The sequence below is a fragment of the Cnephaeus nilssonii genome (assembly GCF_951640355.1).
Source record: "Cnephaeus nilssonii genome assembly, chromosome: 6".
Lineage (NCBI taxonomy): Eukaryota > Metazoa > Chordata > Mammalia > Chiroptera > Vespertilionidae > Cnephaeus > Cnephaeus nilssonii.
Genome location: NC_137077.1, coordinates 63,344,089 through 63,370,146, shown reverse-complemented (window position 1 = coordinate 63,370,146; position 26,058 = coordinate 63,344,089). Strand labels below are relative to the sequence as shown.

The window sequence follows — 26,058 nt, the reverse complement described above, 5'->3', positions numbered from 1 at the left end:
AACCACACTTATTGCCATAGAAAAAAATTGGGGCAGAACTGAGGATGGGAGTCCATGGAACATCTGCCTTCATAGCCCCTAGTACCTAACTATAGTCTTTGTATTGGCAGATCCTTTTTTTTTTTTTTTAAATCCTCACCCCAGGATATTTTTCCATTGACTTTTAGAGAGAGTGAAAGAGAGAGGGAAAGACAGAGAGAAATATTGATGTGAGAGTGTTGGGACTCAGTTCCTTCATCCTGCTCCACTACAACAACTGTCAGGTATTCGACAGAGAAGCCATGAGATATTGTGGGTATATAAGAGTCTTTATTGTAGGAGCCAGTGGCCACGTAGCCATTGCTAACAAGGAACCACTAGACGAAGCAGTTCTTTAAAGCAAAGTCCTATACAATAGCTGTATACCAGCTAGGTAACAATACATCTTTCCCACAAGCAGTAGCAGCCTCTGTACCCACAGCTCTAATACATCTTCCCCATAATACAGCCCCGTCCTGGCTGGTCAGTAACAACTTTATACTAACTTAGACAAAAGAGGCTTCTTGCCAAATAGTGACCTCAGTCTTTTGGGTTATAGAAGGGCACGCTTGCACAGGGTACATACAGATTACTGTGTCCTTGCTCTTATACCTGTGTATAGACTTTGGACATCCTAATTGAGATTCCCACACTCAGAGAGGCCTTGAGCATCTGGCGTACTCTGAATAAGGTCCCCACAGAGAGAAACACATCAATTGGTTGCTCCCTGCATGCACCTTGACCAGAGCCCTGGGCCAGGGAGGAGCCTGCGACCAAGGTATGTGCCCTTGACCAGAATCAAACCCAGGACCCTTCAGTCTGCAAGCCATTACTCTACCTACTGAGCCAAATCAGCGAGCGCTGGCAGATCCTTGATGGAATTTTTTGATGGAATAAATGTATTTATTTATTTATTTAATATTTTATTGATTTTTTTTTTTTTTTTTACAGAGAGGAAAGGAGAGGGATAGAGAGTTAGAAACATCGATGAGAGAGAAATATCTATCAGCTGCTTCCCGCACACCTCCTACTGGGGATGTGCCCGCAACCAAGGTACATGCTTCCCAGAGCTTCCCATTCTACTCTGCTGTTAAATTCTTCTGGGATACTCCTTGGAAAAGGAGATTTCCTTTTCATTTGGGAATTAGAAGAATTCACACACCTCCTGGAAATCAGGCTTTTTCATTGGCATGGCATAACTTTTAAAATAATGAAATCAGTTCTGATATGCAACTCAAGTTTTGACTTTTTTTGTGGGGTAGGGGGTTGAGGCCCCAATCTTACCAGTAAATTTGAGCTTTTGCTTAATGTCACAGATGGTGTGGTCAAAGTTTTTTGATTATGAAGCAATCTTTTTTTAAAAAAAAATAGAACAGCCTAAGTGATCTTCCTCTATATAGACTGTATGTTATCTTTCACAGCATCTCATTGGAGAGGCAGTCTTGAGGGCTAAAGTAAGTAGGTTATCCTCTCATCTTCGAACACAAGCAACTCTCTGGCTGCTGTGAGTGACACAGGCCGGGCGAAGTGGAGGGAAATGCGGGGGAATTGCATTTTGACGTCTGGGTTGCTGTTTGCCACTCTATCTCTTGCTATTGCCAAGCACAAGCAATCTTCCTTCGCCAAGAGCTGTTACCCAAGGGGAACACTGTCCCAAGCTGTTGACATGCTCTATGTCAAGGCAGCAAGGCTCAAAGCAGCAATTCCAGTAAGTACTAGGCTCTGCTTACAATGATGACCTACAGGACATTTATAATTCTGGATAAAACTTATTTCTCTTTGTTTTGTTGTAGGAAGACAGCATAAAAAACATACGATTATTAAAAAAGAAATCAAAAAAGCTATTTATGGTAAGCCAGAGGGTCTTTCTTCTCCCCCAGGTTTCTAATTGTTTGATGTTTCCCCCCCCCCCTCGTTTAAATTTTCCCAGATGGTCATTAAGTAATAAACAGGGGGATGTTTCAGTGACATTTTACAAAAGCGATTCATGGTTTATCATATGCAATTCCTTATATCTTATTTATAGAAAAACTGCAGATTCCAAGAACAGCTTCTGTCCTTCTTCATGGAAGATGTTTTTGGTCAACTCCAATTACAAGTTTGCAAGGAAATGCACTTTGTGGAAGAATTTCACAGCCTTAGGCAGAAACTGAGCCGCTGTGTAAGTATGCAGAGCAAACATGGTGAGTCTGACCCTACACACCTACCTAGAAAACAGCATGTGTGAAGCCTCTCTCCACATCAAAGGGTGAGTAAAAGGCCTGTCTAAGTGTTGGCTTGTAGTCCACATGGAGAGCTCATTTCTAGGAAAACAGGGTCAAATAACCATGCATAACTCAGAATGCCACTGTTTATTATATCTCAAGGATTGGCATGTAAAACATATTGAAGCAAGCGAAACCAACATGGAATGCTACGCAAATACAGGGGTGGGCAAAAGTAGGTTTACAGTTGGTCATATGGAAAATAATTAATAAATGATAATAGACAATGTGTTTTGTTTACTCACAACTGTTAACCTACTTTTCCCACCAGTGTATTTATTTAATTTTTTTAAATCATTCCCTTTTTATGATTCCCAAGTAGTTCATTCATTCATTTGATAGTTCTTAAGTACCAACTATGTGCTTAACACTATTCTAAGCTGTTTTCTTTTTCTTTCCCATATTGCTGAGAACTTCTAGACTGCCATGTCCTTGTTTATTTACTTAAGTTTTTATAGTTATATCTTTTTTAAGGCACGATATCAATCAAAACAAAACAAAGGGGATGGGGTATATCTTCTTTGGGATCTAAATTATTTGATGCGATGTATGGTCTCTGTCACCATAAGCAATGGGGGATTAATTAAGAAGATAAAAGTGACCACATTTCTATAAAAACACCCACAGTTAATAAAGACCAGTGTAGAAAAAATAAAACAAAACACAATATTGATTAAGGTATCTGCACAATATTAGTTGCCTTGCCTCTGTGGGGAGTGTGGAGTATTTTCCGTGACCGGGTTCCGAGCATGCCTCCTGCGGTGGTGCCTTGCAGGTGGTGCGAAGAGGGGAGCGATAATGGCTGCAACCCTTGGGATGGCAAGTGGAAGCGAGCTCTCTGCTCTTGGGCAAGATGGTTACTGAGACCTAAATGCTGGGCAGTTGGAGGTGGATTTTTATTTTTCAAGAGTTAGGATATCTTTGTCTTGTGGTCCGTGAAAGGGTCAGGAGTCCAAATCATAGCCCATAACACAGAGGCATTTTGTAAGGGTGAGCTGGTCAGTTAGGCAAAAAGAATTCATTGAGTCTATGTTCCCTTTTCTTTGGTTAGTTTGTGTTTAGGTCATGTCCTTGTTTGGGACTTGGGCTGCATGATTTTTAAATAAACTTTCTCATTTCACTAAAATAACAATAATGATTAAAAATTACAAACCGGTATCTCTTTTTAGACCACAGAGAGATTGCTCTGGGCCAGTTCCTTTCCCTGAAATCATGGAAAGGCCGTCTCTCATCTTGGGTTTATTCTATATTTAATCTATAAACTCTTATTAAGGCAGTGAATAGTATAGTCTCTTAAATTTAAGTGGAATTATTATATAATTTTATATTTCTTTTGGCCTCCCTGATTAGATGATTATTCTCCCAAGGAAGAGAGTTTTTACCTCTAAAAGACTTGAAGAGGGGGAGAATAATCCATGGAAGCAGCTGCTATTGGGGGAACTAGAACTGCAGCCTAGAGTGGGGCCATCCAAAGGACCAGCAAACTGTTCCTATTTCAGTATCTGGAAAAAGGCATCCTTTTCGGCTTTATTTTGTTAGTGCCTTCTGTTTTCCTTTTTGCTAGAGAACCTCTGCTCCTCTGTGTAGGTGCTATCGTTTGCATTAGCCATCCGATTTAATTTAATGTTATTCTAAATGAAGTTTGTTAATGATAGTGAGGCGCTAGAAGAAATCCTTGCCTGATACAATACAGTGTTATCTGAACATCTGGACCCACCTCCCGCCCCCACCCCCCCTTCCCAAGCCTGTCTGTTTTTACCATTAATCCAGTTTTCTTGGCTCAAGTAGCTAGAAAACAGACAATGACAGTCCAAACCAGGCTGAAAAACTTAGAAAGCACAGAACTGTATAGGAACTCTGGTTTTCCTTGATTTGTTTTTCAAGTGTTTTCCTAAAGGGACCTCAGTCTGTCAATGGAGATTCCCTTTCAGGGACTTGGGCCACCACAGCACAGCGTGGCACTTTTGGCGGGTTGTGGCCGTTTACCTAAGTGGCTGGCTCCCCCTTATGGCCAAATGGCAATACAACACCCAATCAACCTCCCCAACAGCCACCTAGCTCATTTGCTTCTTACATTCTCCCACCTGTAGCCACCATTGTTAGCTTCAGTTAATTTGTCTCAGGAGCTCTGGACTTTATGCCCTGGGGTGTATCTGCCACCTTTAGGAAACTGAAAAAGAAAGTCAGAGGATTAGCCTGAGCTTTGGAAAGCCTTCTCAGACTTTTGCTTTAAGAAATAGGTACTTGTGTTTCATCTTTTGGCCAATCACATTTTTTTTTTTCCAACAGAAGCTGGTATCAATGTAATATAAATTTACTCAGCATCTAATATTGGTAGAATTCTAAATTAGTGATTGGGGCAGGGTTAAGCATGGAGAAGTTATAAAATATGAAGTAGGCAACATTAACCTAAATGTGATATTAATAAAAAATGGGCATTAAATATAATCAATATATAAACAGCCAATATAGAAAGTAATTACACTTGCTGTATTTGTCCGGTTGTCCTTGCTATCAAGGTTATTATGGGAAAAATTAGTTAAAACACAAACCTTTCACTCTAGGAGTTTTGCAGTGTGTGTGTGTGTGTGTGTGTGTGTGTGTGTGTGTGTGTGTTGGTGGAAGGATCCTAGTGGGGAAAGGAGAGCATGATCACTATATATACATTTATAACAAGAGGGAGAAAGAAAAAGCACGATAGTAACAGTACTAGTCAAGCTCTGGGGATTCAGAGTAGAGAAATTTGAATGTCTAAATGGAGCAGGAAAAGTGTCAAGGAGGGACTTTGAGAGGGACCTCGAGTTCTGTGGGTTTTATTTCTCTGGAACCACGATGTATTTCAAAGCTGGTCCCAGGCTATTCCCATAATCCAGAAATAGGAGAAAATGGCCCAACCTTTGTTTCTGGGACCCAGAACTCTAAACTAATGCTTAGGTTAGTGTGATGCTATAGTCTAAAAAGGAACTGGAGGTGTTGATTTTTTTTTCAACCAACACTGCATTTATGGTGTTGTTTCCAGAATTAAATGTCATCTGAGTGCAAAACAGTTGACTTATATACAGAATTTTGGGATATAGTCCATTTGCTTAATGTGAGTACTTGGAGTTTGAGTTTATGTCAACCATAAATCATTGGTATGTGTTCTTTTGAAAATGCCCCGCTCCAAAACCTGGAAATAACAAAAAAAGCAAATTATATGATACTAGAGGCCCGGTGCATGAAATTCGTGCATGGGGGTGTGTGTCCCTCAGCCCAGCCTGCACCCTCTCCAATCTGGGACCCCTCGAGGGATGTCCGACTGCCCGTTTAGGGCCAGGCCTAAAAGGGCAGTCGGACATCCCTCACAATCCAGGACTGCTGGCTCCCAACTGCTCGCCTGCCTGCCTTCCTGATTGCCCCTAACCGCTTCTGCCTGCCAGCCTGATTGCCCCTAACTGCCCTCCCCTGCAGGCCTGGTCCCCCCCAACTGCTCTGCTCTGCAGGCCTGGGTCCCCCCCAACTGCCCTTCCCTGCAGGCCTGGTCACCCCCAACTTCCCTCCTCTGCCAGTCTGGTCACCCCTAACTGCCCTTCCCTGCTGGCCATCTTGTGGTGGCCATCTTGTGTCCACCTGGGGGCAGCCAACTTTGACCACATAGGGGCAGCCATCTTGTGGGTTGGAGTGATGGTCAATTTGCATATTACTTTTTTATTAGATAGGATAAATTGCTTCATGTAACTTAGAGAATCTAACAAGTATTTATTTTGTATCCTAATACATTGAAATAATAATAAGAATTACTACAACTCTTTATAAACTGTTACCTTGTAATGGTGATTTAAAATGTGCTGGTTCTATGTGATTGTTTTATTTCTCTTGACACTTTGCCCCACATCATTAATATTTATTGAGCATTTATTGACATCCTACATAATAAAACCCTAATATGCAAATCAACCGAGTGGCGGAACAACCGGTCGCTTTGATGCACACTGACCGACCACCAGAGGGCAGACGCTCAATGCAGGAACTTCCCCCTGGCGGTCAACACACTCCCACATGGGGAGCACTGCTCAGCCAGAAGCCAGAAGCCGGGCTCAGGGCTGGTGAGTGCAGCGGTGGTGACGGGATCCTCTCCTGCTTCTGTGGCAGCGCGAAGGACCCCTCGGGGGACATCCCCAGAGGGGTCCCGGACTGTGAGAGGGCACAGGCTGGGCTGAGGGGACCCCCCCTTCCCCCAGTGCTGCATGAATGCTGTGCACCAGGCCTCTAGTTTTAAAATAATCACCCAGGATTGTTAAAAAAAATTACTCTGCTAAAGATGCAAGGATATTTTAGTCCTGATAATGTTTTAAAGTATCATAATCTGCCCTATTTTGCCAGATGGAAGTTGACTCTGGATGAATTAGTTGATTTTATGTTGAGCTAGGTAGAATTTTTCACTTATTAAGAGCAAAGTACTAAATTACTCCTTTAAAATTGACAGTAAATTCCTTGGTATTTTTAGGAGGGTTTGTGTTGGGGAAATACTATAATTTCAGTGATGGAATACTCATGTATTACATTACCAAATATAATTATATTGGGTTGTATCTGAGTTATCCTTCATTGGGGTTGTTTTGTGTCACCAGAGAAAACACTTAAAAACAAAGCCTAGTACAATCAGGAATTAGATAGTGGATCACATGTTGCCAGCTGGAGATGCTCAATATCTCTTTCCATTATGCAGCTGACATGGAACTTTAAGGTTACTGGCAATAGATCAGGATACAACTCTTTTAACACTATTATCACAAACCAACCATTGAACATTTCTAGGCTTTAGCCTAGATACAAAATTAAAGATGTCCATGGCAAAGAAATATTTCTGTTTCCCCCTTCTTTCTTGTTCTTTCCCAGGTAACATTGTGCCACTTACTACCATGTGATGAAGGCAAGGAAACAATTATCCACATTTTGAGGGTTTATGGATTTATACTTAACTAGAGGCCCAGTGCATGACTTCGTGCATGGGTCGGGTCCCTCGGCCTGGCTGGCAATCAGGGCTGATTGAGGCTGTGGGAGGGTGGCCAGTCGGGGGGAGGGGGTGCGGGAGGTTGGCTGGCCACGGGAGGTTGGCTGTGGGAGGGAACTGACCACCAGGAGGCAGCTCTTGAGGTGAGTGTCTGCCTCCTGGTGGTCAGTGCACGTCATAGCGACTGGGCGTTCGGTTGTTTGGTCGCTTAGGCTTTTATATATGTAGATGTGTAGCCATGGAGTGGCTGAAATCAAGGGTTTTTGTTACCTTCCTTCTTTCATTTTTTTTCTTCTTCTTTCCTCTCATCTATCTCTCCTCTCATAAAATATTTTCAGAATATTTTATGTACCTGCTCTGAGTCAATTTGCTGAATAGCCAATTTGCAAAATGAGCAACATTTGAATCCGTTGTTTCTTTTACCTATCTAGTTTTAGTTGACTGGCTTTATTTTATCTTCATATAAAAGAATTCCTTTGTTTTAAGGAATATTCTAATTTTTTCTTGGTTTCAGGTTTCTACCTTTGGAAGTGGAGACTGAGTAGCAGAGAGAAGGGAGATTGGGGGAATAAAGAAGAGTCATAATAAGGGAATCGTTTTGAAAATGCAGAATTTTTATAAATACACTTAACATGAATCTGTTCTTATACATGAGAAAAATGCATTTGTAAGAATTCCCCTGAGTGAAGAATACATTCAAGCATATAGTATGTACAGATTTCAGTATCAGAAAGACACTAATTGCTGAAACAAATACTCCCACGAATTTTAGTGGCTTTACATTTTATTATTTTTTTAATCCTTACTCGAGGACATGCTTAGGGAGAGGAAAGGAGAGAGAAAGAGAGAGAGAAAGAGAGAGAGAGAGAGAGAGAGAGAGAGAGAGAGAGAGAGAGAGAAGAAACATTGATTGTCTGCCTTCTGTATGTGCTCCAACCTGGGATTGAACCCAAAACCCAGGTATGTACCCTGACTGGGAATTGAACCAGCAACCTTTCAGTGCACTCAATGACACTCAACCAACTGAGCCACCTGGTAGGGCAGTGGCTTTACATTTTAGAACTTTATTTCTTTCCCATGTAAATTACAGTTGCATTTTTCTGGATGAGGTTGCTTTCCTGCACATTATGAATGAGGGATCCAAGCTTCTATATTGTAGCTCTTTCATTCCCTACACCTTTCACATTTAGTCAGGTGAAGGGGGATGAGAGCAAGAAGCCATATTTTCTTATAGCCTTGTTCCCAAAATGACACATAGCATTCTGCTCATATGCTATTGGCAAGAAATACTCACATGGCCACAATAACTGCAAGGAACCCTGGGAAATGTAGTCTAGCTTATGGCCAAGAAAAAGAAATAAATTTTTGTAAATAGCTAGCAGTCTCTGATAATTTTTTTAAAGTATTTGTTTATTAGTATATTATATTTGACCAGGGATATAGCCTTCATGAGCATGTTACAGTGAGTGGAACACTTTTTCCATTCAGAATAATTATTTTGAGATTTATTCCTATTATTGAGAGTATCAATAATTTTTTTTATTGCCAAGTAGTAGTCCATTGAAATGATATAACACAATGTATTTGCCTATTGATATATATTTTAAAGGCCCGGCACATGAAATTTGTGCATGGGGCGGGGGGTGTCCCTCAGCCCAGCCTGCACCCTCTCCAATCTGGGACCCCACGAGGGATGTCCGACTGCCTGTTTAGGCCCAATAGAATTGGGCCTAAACAGGCAGTCAGACGTCCCTCTCACAATCCAAGACTGCTGGCTCCCAACTGCTCGCCTGCCTGCCTCACCGATTGCCCCCAACTGTTTCTGCCTGCCAGCCTGATCACCCCCTAACCACTCCCCTGCCAGCCTGATTGATGCTTAACTGCTCCCTGCCAGCCTGATTGCCCTTAACTGCCCTCCCCTGCAGGCCTGGTCCCCCCCAACTGCTCTCTCCTTCAGGCCTGGTCCCCCCCAACTGCCCTTCCCTGCAGGCCTGGTCGCCCCCAACTTCCCACCTCTGCCAGCCTGGTCACCCCTAACTGCCCTCCCCTGTAGGCTTGCTTGCCCCCAACAGCCCTCCCTTGCAGGTCTGGTCCTTCCCAACTGCCCTCCCCTGCTGGCCATCTTTTGTCAAAATGGGGGCAGCCATCTTTGACCACATGGGGGCAGCCATCTTGTGTTGGAGTGATGGTCAATTTGCATATTACTCTTTTATTAGATAGGATAGAGGCTTGGTGCACAGGTAGGGGCCGGCTGGTTTGCCCTGAAGGGTGTCCCGGATCAGGGTGGGGGTTCCCTTGGGGCATGGGGCGGCCTGGGATAGGGGCCTGTGGTGGTTTTCAGGCTGGCCATGCCCCCAGCAACCCAAGCAGAGGCCCTGGTATCTGGGACTTATTTATCTTCTATAATTGAAACTTTGTAGCCTTGAGCAGAGGCCAGGGCCGGCCAGGGTGGGCGGGAAGCTTGGCTTCCTCCATCACCAGGGACAACTCAAGCCTCCTGCTCTCTCCAGCTCTGTGGCCACCGCCATATTTGTTGGGTTAATTTGCATGCTCGCTCCTGATTGGCTGGTGGGCATGGCTTGTGGGTGTAGCAGAGGTACGGTCAATTTGCATGTTTCTCTTTTATTAGGTAGGATATATATATATTTCCAGATTTTAGCTGTTTATTCATACTATGATTATTTGTGATTATTCATACTACAATTCATTTTGTTGATTTCTCAATGCACCCCTTTTTAGTTTAATAAATTTTCTCTATTGCTTTTCTGTTTTTATTAAGTTGATTTCCATTATGAACTTTACTATTTCTTTTTTTTTTCCTGTTAAATTTGGGTTTAATCTGCTCTTTTTTTTGTAGTTTCTTTAAAAAAAATTTTTTTTATTGATTTCTGAGAGGAAGGAAGAGGGAGAGAGAGAAAAACTTCAGTGGTGAGAGAGAATCATTGATTGGCTGCCTCCTGCAAGCCCCCCACTGGGGATCGAGACTGTGACCCAGGCATGTGCCCTTGACCAGAATTGAACCTGGAACCTTTTAGTTCACAGGCCGATGCTCTATCCACTGAGTTAAACCAGCTAGGGCTATAGTTTCTTAAGGTGAAAGTTTGGGTCATTAACTTGAGATCTTTCAGGTTTCTTTTAAGGTTGAAGCTGAGGTCGTTAGTTTGAGATTTTCTGTCTTTTCATATAGTGTCATAAACTTCCCGTTAAATATTGTTTATCTACATACCCCATTCTTTGATGTAGTGCTTAATTTTCATTCACTTTAAAATGCTTTCTAACTTCCTGTTTGATTTCTTCTTTCATCCAGGGGTTATTTAGAACAGTGTTATTTAGTATTTGTATATATGGGGACTTTTCCAGATACTGCTTTGATTTTGATTTCTAATTTGATGACATTTTGGTAAGAGAACATACTTTATGTGACTTGAATCCTTTTATATTTGTTGAGCCATCTTTTATGGTTCCAAATTTGGTCTATTTAAGCAAATGTTCTATGTATATTTAAAGAGAATAGATATTATGCTTTGGGTATAGTGTTTTATAATATCAACTAGCGTTCCCATTGCAGGAAGTTTCCTGCAATAGGGCTTCCTGCTGCACTCTATCCCGCCCTGCCTGCTCTCCCTTCTCCCCCGCCCTGCCTTCTCCACCAGCCCACCTGCTTTCCTCCCTTCTCCCCCGCCCCGCCTTCTCCTCCAGCCTGCCTGCTCTCCTCTCTTCTCTCCCGCCCCGCCTTCTCCGCCAGCCTGCCTGCTTTCCTCCCTTCTCTGCCAGCCCCGCCTGCGTTCCTCCCTTCTCCTCTGCCCCGCTTGCTTGCTTCTCCGCAGCTTTGCTCCCTTCTGCAGCTCTTGGCTTCTTTCTATGCTGTCTTGATATGCAAATTAGCCACCATCTTGGTTGGGGTAATTTGCATATTCGCCCTGATTGGCTGGTGGGCATGGTTTGGCTGGTGGGCGTGGCTTGGGCATAGCGAAGGTGCGGTCAATTTGCATATTAGTCTATTATTAGGTAGGATTAGATCTAGTTGTTACTGTTTCCCAATTATTCTACATCTTCACTGATTTTCTTTCTACTTATCATATCAATTATTGATATCTCTGACATTAATAGTGGATTCCTTGATTTTTTCCTTGAAGTTCTATCAGTACTCATGTTAGAAATCCATGTATTTTGAAATTCTGTTATTAGGTACATAAATGTTTATGATGTTAGTGTCATCTTGATGAATTGATCCTTTCATTGTTATAGAATGACCTATTGTTCCTAATAATATTCTTTGAACTGAAACTCTTTTTTCTACTACTAATAGAATCACTCCAGCTTTCTTTCAATTAGTGTTAACATGATATATCTTTTTTTATCCTTTTCTCCTAACTTATTTGTGCCTTTTATTTAAAATGAGTGTCTTGTAGGCAGCATATATTAGGTATTGGTTTTTTTTTAAATGCACTCTAACAAATTCTTTTTCTTTTTTGCATGTTTAGACCATTTACATTTAACATGATTACCAATATACTTGTGGTTAAATCTGCCACCATGCTGTTTGTTTCCTATTTTTCCAGTCTATTCTTTGTTCCATATCCTCTTTTTCTTTCTTCTTATTGACTGACTTTTAATGATTCCATTTTATCCCTTTCAATGACTCATCAGTTATAATGCTTATGTGTTTTGCTATTTTTGAGACTCTTCATTTTTTCATGTAGGACCAGGTTTCTATCTAATATTATCTTTCTCTTTGAAGAATTTCACTTACCATATCTTGTAGTACAGTTCTATTGTTGATGGATTCTTTCAATTTTTATGTCAGAAATAAAGCCTTTAAGTCCCCCTTACTTTTGAAATATACATTTTTCTGATTATAGAATTCTAGGTTGATAATTTCTTCCCCCACCCGCAATGTTTTAAAGATGTTGCTCTGCTGTCTTCAGGCTTGCATTTTTTTTCTGACAAGAAATCTGCTTCCATTCTTATCTTATTCCTCTGTCATGTTTTTTTTTTTGGCTTTTCCCTTTTAAGGTTTTTCTCTTTTTACTTGTTTTAAGCAATTCAATTATGGTGTGTATTGGTGCAGTTTCCTTTATGTTTCTTGTGTTTGGAGTTAATTAAGATTCTTGCATCTGTTAAGTTTCAGTTTTTATAAACTTTGGATTTTTTTTGGCATTTATTCAAAATTTTTCTTCTCTACCTTCTTCTTGGAATTCTAATTGCATATATTTTAAGCCATTGGTAGTTGTCCCACAGTTCATTTTAGTTTTTTCCCCATGTTTCAGTGTAGATAGTTTCTGTTACTGCATCTTCAAGTTCATTAAACTTTTTTTCTTTAGTGTTTAATCTGCTGTTAATCTCATTCAGTATATTTTTCATCTTAGACATTGTAGTTATTATCTATAGAAGTCTAAATTGGGTCTTTTAATATTTTCCATTTTCTTAATGTGATCAATGTTTCTTAAGCTTCTAGAACATACAGAATAATTTATAGTTGCTCTTTTAATATTCTTGTCTGTAATTCTAAAACTTATATTAGTTTAAATATTTGATTTTTTTCTGCTCATTTTAAGTTATGTTTTCCTGCTTTGTTGCATGCTTGGTAATTTTTTATTAGATGTCAGTCATTATATATTTTATCTTATTGGGCCCTAGATATTTTTTGTGTTCCTGTAAATATTCTTAAACTTTGTTTGGGGAGACAGTTAAATTGCTTGAAAATAGTTTGATTCTTTTAGATCTTGTTTTTAAGTTTTGTTAGTTAGGATTAAAACATTATTTTGTCTAATTCTACTTAGTCAACACATTTCAGCTAACTTTACCCAAATCCCTGTGCATTCTCTTTTCCCTCTCTTCTTTTTATTCTTGCAATTAATTTGTTAAAGAAATTGAGTCACTTGTTTAAAGAGGTTTTCATAGTCTATATTTTGCTGATTGCATTTTCATAGACTAATTTAATATATTATTTTCTTTATTTCCCATACATTAGTAATTACATATAGAGACTTGATCAGGTTCAGGCTTGATGTTTTGGCTAGATTAGTTCATATGTAGTGTTGTGTAGTTTCATTAAGAGGCACATAATATATGGCATCCATTTTTATCACTTTTGCTGTCATTGGTAATTATTGTCTAGATCTATTCATAAGGCATTGCAAAATGATATTTAAAAATTCTATTATGCTTTATTTATTAGCATGAATGTACTATAAACAGAATATAACTAGTACTAACTATTTGACTGTCCTGAGGAACTTATGTAAGAAAGGCAGAAAAATACTTAATTTTTTTTTATTTACCAGATTTCAATATAAGGAATTAATTTTCTAACATTCTTTCAAGCTTGTCAATGAGTTGTTATTTTCTCTTCATTTCATTATTATCTCATGGACTTAAATTATTTTATTTTTTATTTTTGAGAAGCCTTTCTAATTTCTATAAGCATCCTGCCTTTTGGGTTTCTTTGCAAGTCTACTAAGATTGGAATCTTCTTTAACTACTCTTAAGACATAGTACCAAAGAAAGAAAGAAAGATATGGTACCATAGCCTGGCCGGTGTTGCTCAGTGGTTGAGTGTCACCCTCTGAACCAGGAGGTCATGGGTCGATTCCTGGTCAGGGCACATGCTCAGGTTGCAGGGTCAATCCCCAGTGTGGAGCATGCAGGAAGCAGTTGATCAATGATTCTCTCTCATTATTGATATTTCTATCTCTCTCTCCCTCTCCCTTTCTCTCTGAACTCAATAAAAAAATATATTTTAAAAAAGATATAGCACCTTGATAATTATCCTGAGATGCCCCAAGGTCTGAAATCTCCATTGTATTTGAATATCATCTCAGTGTTTCTGGTAACATTCTGAAGATTTTGTAGCACCTATTAAAATGTTATATTTTTACTTAATCTGATTTGGATAATTTAGATAGTATAATTATTAAAAGAAAATAAATTATGGGTAACATAAAGTACCTTTATTTTTATAACCTTTGCAAGCCATGGTATTTGGCTAAATGGTACTTGCGAAGTTGACCTATGCATATGTAAGAAGACATTTTAAAGGTTTTTATAGAACTGAAATACTCTGACTTGAAATGGAATTTAATAGTTGCTTAATTGAATTCACAAAATAATTTGCCTAATTGCTAATAATCAAAGTTGAAACTGAAAAAAAATTCCATTAGTTTTCAAGATTTTATCATCTACTTTAATTAGCATTTTGAGAGCCTGAATAGTAATTGGTAATTAGAGAAATGCACATCTTTATATTGCGTGTAATTAACTTAAAGTCTGATAAGTCTTAGCAAATAGAATATTTGTATCTCCATTTCTTGGAGTGTGTTTGATAAGTAATTTTTATCATTAATTGCAACTAACTTATCAACTTGTGAAGCATTACTAATTATTTATTCTTGTAATTTCAAATATTTTTAAATTATAATTGGTTGATCTGATAAAGCTAGATGTAGGAAGTGAGACCAACCCTGTTTTATTCTTTCATTAATTGCAAAGTCCAAATCTTGTCTTCAAGGATAGCAATAATCTCAGCTTGTGGTTGTTGGAAGAAATAAATGAGATGATATATCAAAGTGCCTAGCATTTAATAGTTCTGTAAAATTGGTTGTGTCTTTCCTTACTGCTTTTCATACACAGAACACTAATTTTCTTCTATTTACCTTTTCTCAACAATTTCCAAAAGTGTAATTCTCCTAAACAATCAAATACCTTTCTAGTATCTACTGTTAGTGTTTACTTGCATTATGTGTATAACATATAGTAGAACTTTGATTTCAAAATAAATAGATCAAGTAATTGGTTTTAACCTTGGTTAAATATATTTTCTTTTTCTTTTTTGGTGCTCATCTATATTTTAGTTTTACTTTTTTTATTGTTGACACTATCACAGATGTCCTCCACTTCTACCCCCACGCCTTTGCCTACTTCCACCCAGCCCCCATGACACACACATACTGTTGTCTGTTACCATGAGCTATGCATATATGTTCTTTGACTAATCTCTTCATCTTCTTTTATCCAGTCCCTCCCACACTGCTCTCCTCTGACATCTCTTAGTTTGTTCTATGTAGCCCTGCCTCTGGTTCTATTTTGTTCATCAGTTCATTTTGCTCATTAGATTTCACATATTAGTGAGATCATATGGTATCTGTCTTTCTCTGTCTGGCTTATCTCACTTAGCATAAGAACCTCTAGGTCCTTACATACTGTCACGAAGGATGAGATCCTTCTTTATTACAGAGTCTAAGGTAACTATAGGTGAGTGAAATTATAGACACTAATTCATATCAGATGATTCTGTTAGTTACATAGCATATAGAAATAGGGCATTGTTTTGTAACTCTCCTGATGTATATTTACACAGATATTGGATATCTGTCTTGCTTTTTAAAAAGTAAATGTCTGATTATGAACTTGCTTTTGAAGAGAGACATGGCTAAAAGTTTATTACTCTTTTCTCCTTTCATGCAGCCTATTTGGTTTCAAATATAGATAAGCTTTCTTCCAATAATGTTAATTTAAAATTTTTCTTCTTAAGTTTCCTATAAATCTGTCTGGTATCAGTCATTTAGTGTTGATATCCTAATGCTCAACTTTTGCCAAACTGATATAACATTTAAAAAAATCTATTTTCAAGATGGGCTATACTTATATACTGTCCTCAATTGTTACTCTAATGAACCTCAGAAAATATTTGTGATGTCACGTAAAAAACTTCAAAAAGTTAATTAATAAGATTTGCTGAAAAACCTATTGCTGTCATACAATAAAATAAAATAAATTTAATCTTTAATCTAATCCCTTATCATTGACATTCTGGGGAAAAGAAAATTTCAGGAAACCTAGGCCATGGCCAAAGTAGGAACTGCCTTAACCATTAAGGTTAACTAAAATAAATAAATAAATAAATAAATAAATAAATAAATAAATAAACAAACAAACAAATAAATAATAAAAAAACCTAAACAAACAAAAGGAAACAAAAAAGGATGGTTATAATCTGGGGAAGTAAATAAAATATATAAGATCTTACATATGGTTTTACACTCTTTGAATGGTTGGGAGAATATAGCATATACCTATAATAGGAGATAATATAATAAAACTTTTTGTAGAAAGGATTGGAGGTTGTTCTTTGTGAGAACACAGTGTGAGCAGTTATTTCTCTGAGAGACTATACATGTGTAGCTGTCCACTCACTGACACATATATTTCATTTTCTCAGAATTTTCAGTGGGGAGGGATTTTTCACTTTTGCTTTAACTATCATACAATACACATTTATATGGTTTTTCAAACACATGAGGATACTGTGGACACCAACTGAGGACTGTATTACTTGTTCATCCAATTGTTTCAAACAAAGCTCTAATGCGCATAAGTGCCTAAGACATGCTTCAAACTTACTAAACCAGCGTCCCAAAGCAGTAAGCTGATGCTTGCATTTCATGCATTGATTCATTTAGTAAACAAAAATTTGTTGAGTGTTAGTATTTGCGGAACACTATTCCAGAAGCCGGGGATTTAACAAAAATTGGCAGGAATCTCTGTCCTCGGAGAGCTCCTTGAAAATGCTTTCAGCCGGTTTCAGCTCGTCTCAGGTTGTGGCAGGTGCTGTGGAGGGAGCGCGCAGGAGGAGGAGCTGCAGCAGGGCTAATGGATATCAAGCCATGGATAATCGAGTCCGGGGATTTCAGCTCCGACCTCAAGGGTGTTTAGATCAACGCTGCTCTCTCCAGCCTTGGAACATCATGCTTCCTGTGCCTACTCATCCCTTGTCCCTGCTCCTTCCACTCCATCTTATCCTTCAAGATGCAACTCGCTTGTTTTTTCCTTCTAGAAGCCTTCTGGGATTCCACAGTCAGATTGTGTCTTTTCTGTCTCCCAGAGCACTTGTATTTTTAAAACCACAGTATTTATCACATAGTATTGTAATTTTGCGTCACTGTCTGTCTGAATAGATGAACCATCACTTGAGCTCCAAGGCAATTTCCATCATGTAGGGTCATTTTATAAATCAACACCATGTGGGCGGAGATGCTACTGTATGCCCAGCATATGGTTAGTGTGCAATACAAATGTACTGACTTAATGAATGGTTAGGCCTTGTGTTTGTTATTCTATGACTATCTCACACCTTCCTTTGATCTGGTCTCTAGTTATTCTAGCCTTACTAATAACTTACCTTTAGTCTAGATCATATCTGCTTTGGTTGAGTTTTTCAAATCATTTAGCCATTTTTACAATAAAACTGCTTACCCTTTGTTGCACATTCTGTTTCTGGCAAATGCAACTATACACTAAAATATAAGATAAAAGAAACAATTTGTTTATAAATTCCTCCTTTTAAGCAAAGCAATTGAAATCATGACAATAAAATATGTGTCTGTGGACATATGTACAACAGTCAGGAAAATTAGAACTTTCTGGGTCAGAACTTTTTAAAAAAAATTAATTGTTCTTTTTATTGAATTTATTGGGATGATATTAGTTAATACAATTATATAGGTTTCAGGTTTGCAATTCTAAAATACATCATCTGTATATTGTATTGTGTGTTCACCACCTCAAGTCAAGCCTCCTTTCATCACCACTTATTCCTTTTTTACCTTATTCTACCTCCTCTCACCCCCGACCCCCTTCCCTCCGGTAATCACCATACTGTTGTCTGAGTTTATTTATTTTTTGCTTAATACCGTCACCTTTTTCACCCAACCCTGCAACCCACTCCCCTCTGACAGCTGTCAGTATCTTCTCTATCTATGAGTCTGTTCTATTTTGTTAGTTTAATTTTTTTTCATTAGATTCTACATACGAATGAAATCATATGGTACTTGTCTTTCTCTAACTGACTTATTTCACTTAGCATAATGCTGGGTCAGATCTTCCCTAGGGGTTATTTATAATAAACGAAGCTTAAGGCACCAGAAACATCCCATAAACCAATATAGCTCTAGTGGCAACCCTGGCACTATTAAGTGTGATTTATTCATTTATTTATTTATTTCCAAACCTTGTTTTTCTCATTTTTTACTCTCTTGTTCTACTTAGGGTAGCATATGCCTTAGATGGAGTGAGGTCAAAAGCCTCTTTGTACTTCAGATCAAAGTTTTCTGGGCAAAGAATATAGTCACAGGAATGCCTTAATAATATTTAACTTCTGTAATGTCCAGGATTTGGTTGGCTTCTTTGGTCTCCAACTTTCAGTGTTAAATCTTCAAATCCTAACATATGTGAATTTGATATTGCGCTGTGTAACTTGCATCTTCTGTGCTTTGTGCTAATCCTTGCATGTAAGAACTTTGATATAGTGCCTTGGAATGAGGCAAGTATTACTTCTCTTTTTTATTGAGTTTCCTTTTTTTTTTCCTAATGGCAAGATTTGGGCCAACTACTTTTATGTTAGACTAGTGGCATGGTGCATGAAATCATGCATGGGGGGGGGGGCGTCCCTCAGCCCGACCTGCACCCTCTCCAATCTGGGACCCCTCAGACATCCCTCTTGCAAACGGGAATGCTGGCTCCTAACCGCTCACCTGTCTGCCTGCCTGGTTGCCCCTAACCACTCTGCCTGCCAGCCTGATTACCCTTAATTGCCCCCCCTCCCGGCCAGATCTCCCCCAACTGCCCCCCCCCTGCTTGCCTGATAGCCCCCAACTGGCCCCCTCTGCCGGACTGTTCACCCCCAACTGCCCCACCCACCAGCCTGATCACCCCCAACTCACCCCCCCTGCCAGCCTGCTTGCCCCCAACTGCCCCCCACACTGGCCTGCTCGCCCCCAACTGCCCCCCTGCTTGCCTGATAGCCCCCAACTGGACCCCTCTGCTGGCCTGCTCACCCCCAACTGCCCCACCTGCTGGCCTGCTCACCCCCAACTGCCCCACCTGCTGGCCTGCTCACCCCCAACTATCCCCTCTGCCAGCCTGCTCACCCCCAACTGCCCCACCCACTGGCCTGATCGCCCCCAACTGACCCCCCCTGCCAGCCTGCTTGCCCCCAAAACCCCCCTCTGCCAGCCTGATTGCCCCAACTGCCCCCCCCCCCCCCGCCAGCCTGATCACCCCCAACTGCCCCCCACTGCCGGTCTGCTCGCCCTCAACTGCCCCCCTTGCTGGCCTGCTTGCCTCCAACTGCACCCCTGCTGGCCTGATAGCCCCCAACTGGCCCCCCTGTCTGCCTGCTTGCCCCCACTGACCCCTTCCCCCGCCAGCCTATCACCCCCAACTGCCCTCCCCTCCTGGCCTGATCGCCCCTAACTTCCTCTGCCTCAGCCCCGCCACTATGGCTTTGTCCAGAAGGATGTCTGGAAGGTCTCCCGGTCTAATTAGTGTATTACCCTTTTATTAGTATAGATAATTTTAGGCTAGAAGGACTTGTATCTGATCAAACTATTCATTTATAAGATAATGGGCAGACTTCTTTAAATTATCTCCAGACCTACTAACGTGGCTGAAACTAGGCTTGCTATTTCTAGAATTTTCTTTTGTAGTTCCAGTCAGAAAAACAAATGAACAAAGAAAACAAAACACATATACACATACACACACATACTACACACAGCATTTCTTCTTTTATTTATTATCATGTTGTCCATTTTCAGGTTGAAATCTTTCTCTCTCTGCCAATCAGCTTCATCTCTTAAAGCCATTTCTGACATTTCCCCTTGTGTTATATGGAGCAGAGATCTTTGCGCTAATTTCCCTTTGAAACTGGAATTTGAAAGTTTTCAACAAGAGATTGGCTTAATTGAAATATTTTCCAAGTTATGCTGTTTATTTGTTTTTCAGTTTAATATAGTGTTTTTAATTAAAGACTCTGGAGTCAGAATATTTGGATTCAGATCTCAGCTCTTTCCCTTACTATGCATGAACATAGGCAGAATATTAACTTCCATGCTTCAGTTTCCCAGTCCGTAAAATGAGGGTAGTAATAGTATCTACCTCATAGGGTTGTTGTGAGGACTGAATGAATTCATATAACTAAAGCCTTCAGATCAATGCCTGACATATAACACTAACATATTACATGTTGACTATTTTTACCTAACCATCTTCTCAGTATTTCTGTCTTCACTTGAAGGGGAATTGGATAAAGATGAGAGACCCTGAAACTGCTGAATTTTTACCTCCTCACAGTAAACTTGTGCTTTGTTAATTTTTCTACCTACAACTCTTTTATCTACTAACACTATCTTGCTCATCCTTATGTCTTTAGTACCTAGCAGGTGGCCCAACAAATAGTAGGCACTTTAGGAATGTTTAATGAATGAGTGAATTCTCTCTGACTGTTTTCTCTGACATTGGCTACCACTGTCCTGGATCTGTCATGCTTTGCCTTGTCCTCACAGGATTGGCTTGAGCTGAAATATCCTCTTCTTAATTCAGGACTCTTATCACAGGGACGTCCAATCCCGTGCTTGTGAAGCCCATCAACTGCACCTTAACCAGAACATCCATGTCTGCAGTCCTTCTGTGCCTCATCACCAAAGCCCTTCCCCCTAAGCAAGGTCTGACTGGAAGGCAGAGTTCCTGTCTGTGCAGAGTCATGACACCATCATCACTTTTAAGCCCCGAAACAGCATTCAGGATATAACTCAAATCATTTCAGTTATTTTCTCTTGATAGGAAAGGAGCCTGAATGATGCCTCTTATCTCCACTTCTCCTCTTTGTATTTTGGCCTTCCGTATTTTGGTCAACCAACGGGACCTGTTGGTTAACATTGGCCATGTTTCATTTGCTGTAATAGGTGTTGTGATTTAGCTGCTTCCACTTCATGAGGTTTAATTAAGTGTTATCTTTATCGATGTCCCGGACACTATGTTACCACTACTCTTGTGATACCTTGGGTCAGTGACTTACACATCTGGAGCTTGGTTTCCTTTTCTATAAATTGAGAACACTTGGCCTTGTAATCTCCTTGGTCTATTCTAGAGCTAAGGTTTTATGAGCAAAAACTAAATTGATAAATTAGATATTTTCACCTTTTTCTTACCCTTTCTCTAATTAACTCTATGGAAATTTGTGGTAGAACAGAAGATGATGTTAATTCCTTCCTACTTATCTCCTAGGCCAGTGATGGGCAACCTTTTGAGCTTGGTATGTCAAACTTCACCAAAAAACTGAGCATAACTCGGGTAGTGTGTCACTTTGAGGAAAAAAACCATTATTTCGCGATATTTATAGTTTAAATAACAAATTATTTGTTATATATAATTGTATTTAATAAACCAAAAACTAAATATTTAACTTACCTGCTTAGTGACTTCTTTGTTCATCCGTCAGTCGGTTTCTTTTGTTGTTCTTGATATTATTTAGCTTGTGTGGGGTGCCGTGAACTAAGATAAGTGAGGGGGAGGGGGAATTCTTTAACTAACCTGCCCATTCGTGACTTTTTTGTTGCTGAATTTCATTGGCTAAATCTTCAATTGAAGGTTGGTATTTTGTACACTTCAGGCCCAAGCAAGCGCTACTAACTTCATCTGTCAATCTGTTTCTTTTGTTGGTTTTGATATTATTTAACGCTGAGAATAAGGCCTCACAAAAGTATGTAGAGGGAAAAATTGTGAGTAAAGCCATTGCTATATTTTTCAGGGTGCTAAAAGTGTCTGGTAGTCGGTTCCAGGCACTCGAAATTTCCTGTTCATAGTGGCACTCCTCTTGATTCTCCAAGCGGCACCTTTCCAGATTCTCAAGCTTTGACCTCAAGTCGACAAACACCTGAGCCCAGATACTGTCTTGAAATTCTGCAAGTTGCATCTCCAAATCATCAATTTGCATCCATTGGAAACCATTTAATTCCAAACTACTGTAGACTACTACATCAGGATACTTAATTATTTTCATGGTCTGTTCTAGACTTCTAAATTGACTAAATCTATCACTAAACTGGTCAAGTAATGAGTCTAAAACATGCTGGTACTTCATATGCAAGAGTTCAATTTCATTTTGTACAGCTGCACTGGCCTTCTCAAAATACTTTGTTACTCGAGGAAAATACTTTTAAGTTTTAGTTTCTACATCTCGCTTGAAAATTTTAACTTTACTTTCAAAAGCTTTTATGTATCCAAACATAACGTCAATACTTTTGCCAAAACCTTGTAACTTTAAGTTCAGTTCATTAATATGAACAGAGAGATCTGTAAAAAACATCAGGGTGTTGACCCACTTATCATCATTAAGCTGAGGAAAGTTTCCCAGATCCTTATTGTCAAGAAATACCTTAATTTCTTCAAAGCACTCCACAAAGCGCTTAAGAACTTTGCCTCGGCTCAGCCATCTTACATTATTGTACATCAGCAGTCCACTGTAGGTGGAATCAACCTCCAGTAAAAGTGCCGAAAATTCTCGCTTGTGAAGGGGACGAGCAGCTATTAAATTAACTATTTTTGTAACAACTGACATTAAGTCGTTTAAGTCGGTGAATCCTGCCTTGGCACATAAAGCCTCCTGATGGATAATACAATGAAAAGGCACAATCGGATGTCCAATAGCTTCTGTAAACAATTTGACAAATCTGACTTTTTCCCCCACCATATTTGGTGCCCCATCTGTTGTCACTGACACAACTTTAGAGATATCAATGCTTAGGTCACGAAATGTTTGTATAACAACCTTACATATTTCGCTTCCTGATTTACTTGTTGACACTGATACTAACTTTATCAACTCTTCTCTCATTGTGAGACCATCAGAATATCGACTAATAATGGCCAACTGAGCATGTGATGTGACATCAGTAGTTTCATCAAAAGAGATCGAAAAAATATTTACACTTCCTTATGTCTCTCTTTAATTGATGTTGTACGTTTGTGTTCAGTCTCATTATTCAGTCTTTTATGATATTTCTACTGAGTAGTAACTCAGATATTCTCTTAATAATTGCATCTTTATTCTGCATATCGTGAAATAGAACTGGTGCACATCTTAGGAGAGTTTCTTTAATAAATTCTCCCTCACTGAGCGCTTTTCCATGCTGAGCTATAGAGTGAGCAATGCTCAAACTTGCAGATGTTAAATTTGTAGAGCCTTTCATAAATTTAAGGATGGAATTAGATTGGCTCTTATAAAGGTGTAGCTGCCTGGAAATGTATTCCTTCCTTTCATCCTCACTTTTTTTCAAGAGCTGGGAATGATTAGTTTAAAAATGTCTATTTATATTTCAGGTTCTGCTTACTACCATTTCAGTACATAGAACGCAAAATGATCTGCCATTTTTTTCTATAAAGCCATACATCTTGGTCCATGTCTCTTGAAAGGGTCAGCCACTGCTACTACCACTTCCTTTACTTAACCTTAGTTTTTTATTTTTTGGGTTCTCCATCAGGGGGGCAGTGACAGAAGATAGAATTATAGATAGCTTGTTAGGCCTGCAGGCAATTAGGGGTTAACTAGCCTAACTAACCACAAAATGGTGCATATAACTGTCTTTTAGGAAAGGGCAGGGTTAATAAGCAGAAATAGGGGTTAATAAGGATGCACAACAGTAATAGTGGTGAAATGGAGTCTGCACTATGGAGCAAGATGGTGTTCCTTATGTGAACACCATCTAATAGCGGGAAATGGCACCCATAGCATGCCACAAACCCTCGCCTCTCCCAGCCTCCCCCTCACTTATCTCAGTAATGATGGATTAGAAATCCATGACACCCCAGAACAGTAGATAATGGTTGCTGTGGTTAACTGTTATTTGGTTACTGGTAATGGCAGGGCCCCCAGAGATGCGTCCCCCGCTGCGTTCCGCTGCTCCCTGCTCTGCCGGCGGAAGTGAGGGCAAAGATCCCGGCTTAACCGGAAGTCCCAGAACTAGACGCTCTGTGCTGGACTTCTGTTGTTTTGGCCTACAGACCTCCGGCACAGAGTGTCTAATAGGGGAGGATGAAACATTTGCGACCAGAGTCTTGGAGTTAACTCCAAGACTCTGGTCGCAAATGTTTCATCCTCAGGAGCAGCAAATGTTTCATCTTTGGCATGCGGCCGCCTCAGCGGCCACGTGTCATCAGAAATGGCTATGCGTGTCAGTGCTGACACGCGTGTCATAGGTTCGCCATCACTGTCCTAGGCAATCCTGTGCTCAGATAGGATTTGAAAATTCACTTCCTCAAGGGAGACTGGCAGTCTTTACCAGCCAGGCTATAAATCATCCGCCTCCTCCTTCTCTTAATTCAGAAATTAATATTGATTTCTTATTGCTTTCTCCTGGCAATTGACTTCTGAATATTGTACAGTGCAATGTACATAACAGCCATGATAATTTTTCAAAAAGTAAAACTTTTTTGTCTTTCCCACATCTCTCATGCTGCCCACATCTCTCTTGTTCAATTGCTCCAGCCAAGCTTTTTTTCTTTCAGTTTCTAGAAAGCACTTAGTCTTTCCTGCCTCAGAGCCTTTGCACACCTTTCCCTCTGCCTGAATATTCTCTCCTATGCATCTTGCCCAACCACCTCCATCTTTCTTTAGCTCCTAAAAAAATGGTTCCTTTTCATTTTTCAGATCTTAATTTAAATGTCATTCTTCAAAAGAGCCCTCCTTGACCAATTGAAAGTATGTCATTCCTATCAATCCCTATCACAGAGTCTCATGCATTACAAACACAGCTTTCACTGTAATTTGTAAACTTTAATTTTTGTTTCTTTTCTTATATATCATCTGCATCCACCATGAAACTGTATGCTCTGTGAGGACAGAGACCATGTATTATGTATTATTTATATCTATGCCCAGAACATAATACCTACTCAATAAGTGTTTTCTGAATAAATGAAAGTACTATTAGTGCCTCTTCAACAATATTATCTGTATTTACTGTTGATTTCTTAGATTTCCTGTGCTTCATCAGCTAGAGAGATGAAATCCATTACCAGGATGAAAAGAACATTTTATGGGGTAAGTATTCCAAATTCTTGCTTTTGAATACTGTGTTTTTTAAATCAATAAGATTTCTGCTTTTATATCTCTATTTTATCTGCAGATTGGAAACAGAGGAATCTACAAAGCCATCAATGAATTGGATATTCTTCTTTCCTGGATTAAACAATTCCTGGAAAATATTAAGTAATGCAAGAAATCAATTGAGTTGCTTATTTTGAAATAGAATGAAAACCACCAGGAATAAATTTAAAACAGCATATTTCTTTTTTAAATTCAGTACATAGTACTGACAGCAAGTTAGATTCAGAATGGACTGGAGCAAGCATGTCAAACTTGCAGCCCTCAACAAATACTCATTAACGATGACTCATTTATTCCAGCCCTTTGTATTCAGCATGTCTCTATCGAAATAAACCTATGTTTCGATGAAAATTGAAGCTTTTGTTTTTTTGCGGCGCACATAAACTTAAACCTTGTTTATCTGGCCCGTGTTAGCCTTTGAGTTTGACATGCTTGGACTAGAGAAATTTAACAAAATAAAGTTTTGCAGTACTTTCATTTTGAACATGTTTTGTTACTGCCAAACACATGGAATACATTTAATTGAAAGGTGTAGAATCAAAATTAACTCATGTAATATTTGTGGAGAGAAAATGGCAGATTTCTAGGAAATACTATAATGTTACTGGGACTGAAATAAATGCTATGTATGTGATACTGTCCACTTAAGAGTTTGATGATTCCTAATTATGCCCAGTGTGAACTTCGCTCCTAACAGATTTTGAATTTAATTAAATAAAACTGTTTCTTTCTCCTAAATGTCCTTTTAATGACAGCATGCTAGAATTTCATTGAGTACAGTGGGTAACAACCAGATCAGATAAAAAGAAAACCACCCAAGTCAGCGACTTTCTCAGAAT

The 26,058-nt window shown here is 39.4% G+C and overlaps 1 protein-coding gene across 1 annotated transcript; it reads left to right on the top strand.

Moving 5' to 3' along the window:
- Positions 1–1,555: 1,555 nt before the first annotated feature.
- Positions 1,556–25,459, top strand: IL26 (interleukin 26; the record flags this gene model as incomplete). Its single annotated transcript, XM_079775190.1, has 5 exons — positions 1,556–1,726; positions 1,812–1,868; positions 2,045–2,179; positions 25,088–25,153; positions 25,239–25,459. 5 exons carry the CDS (start codon positions 1,556–1,558, stop codon positions 25,323–25,325), a joined length of 516 nt encoding a protein of 171 aa, XP_079631316.1. The 3' UTR covers positions 25,326–25,459.
- Between the last annotated feature and the right edge of the window lie 599 nt (positions 25,460–26,058).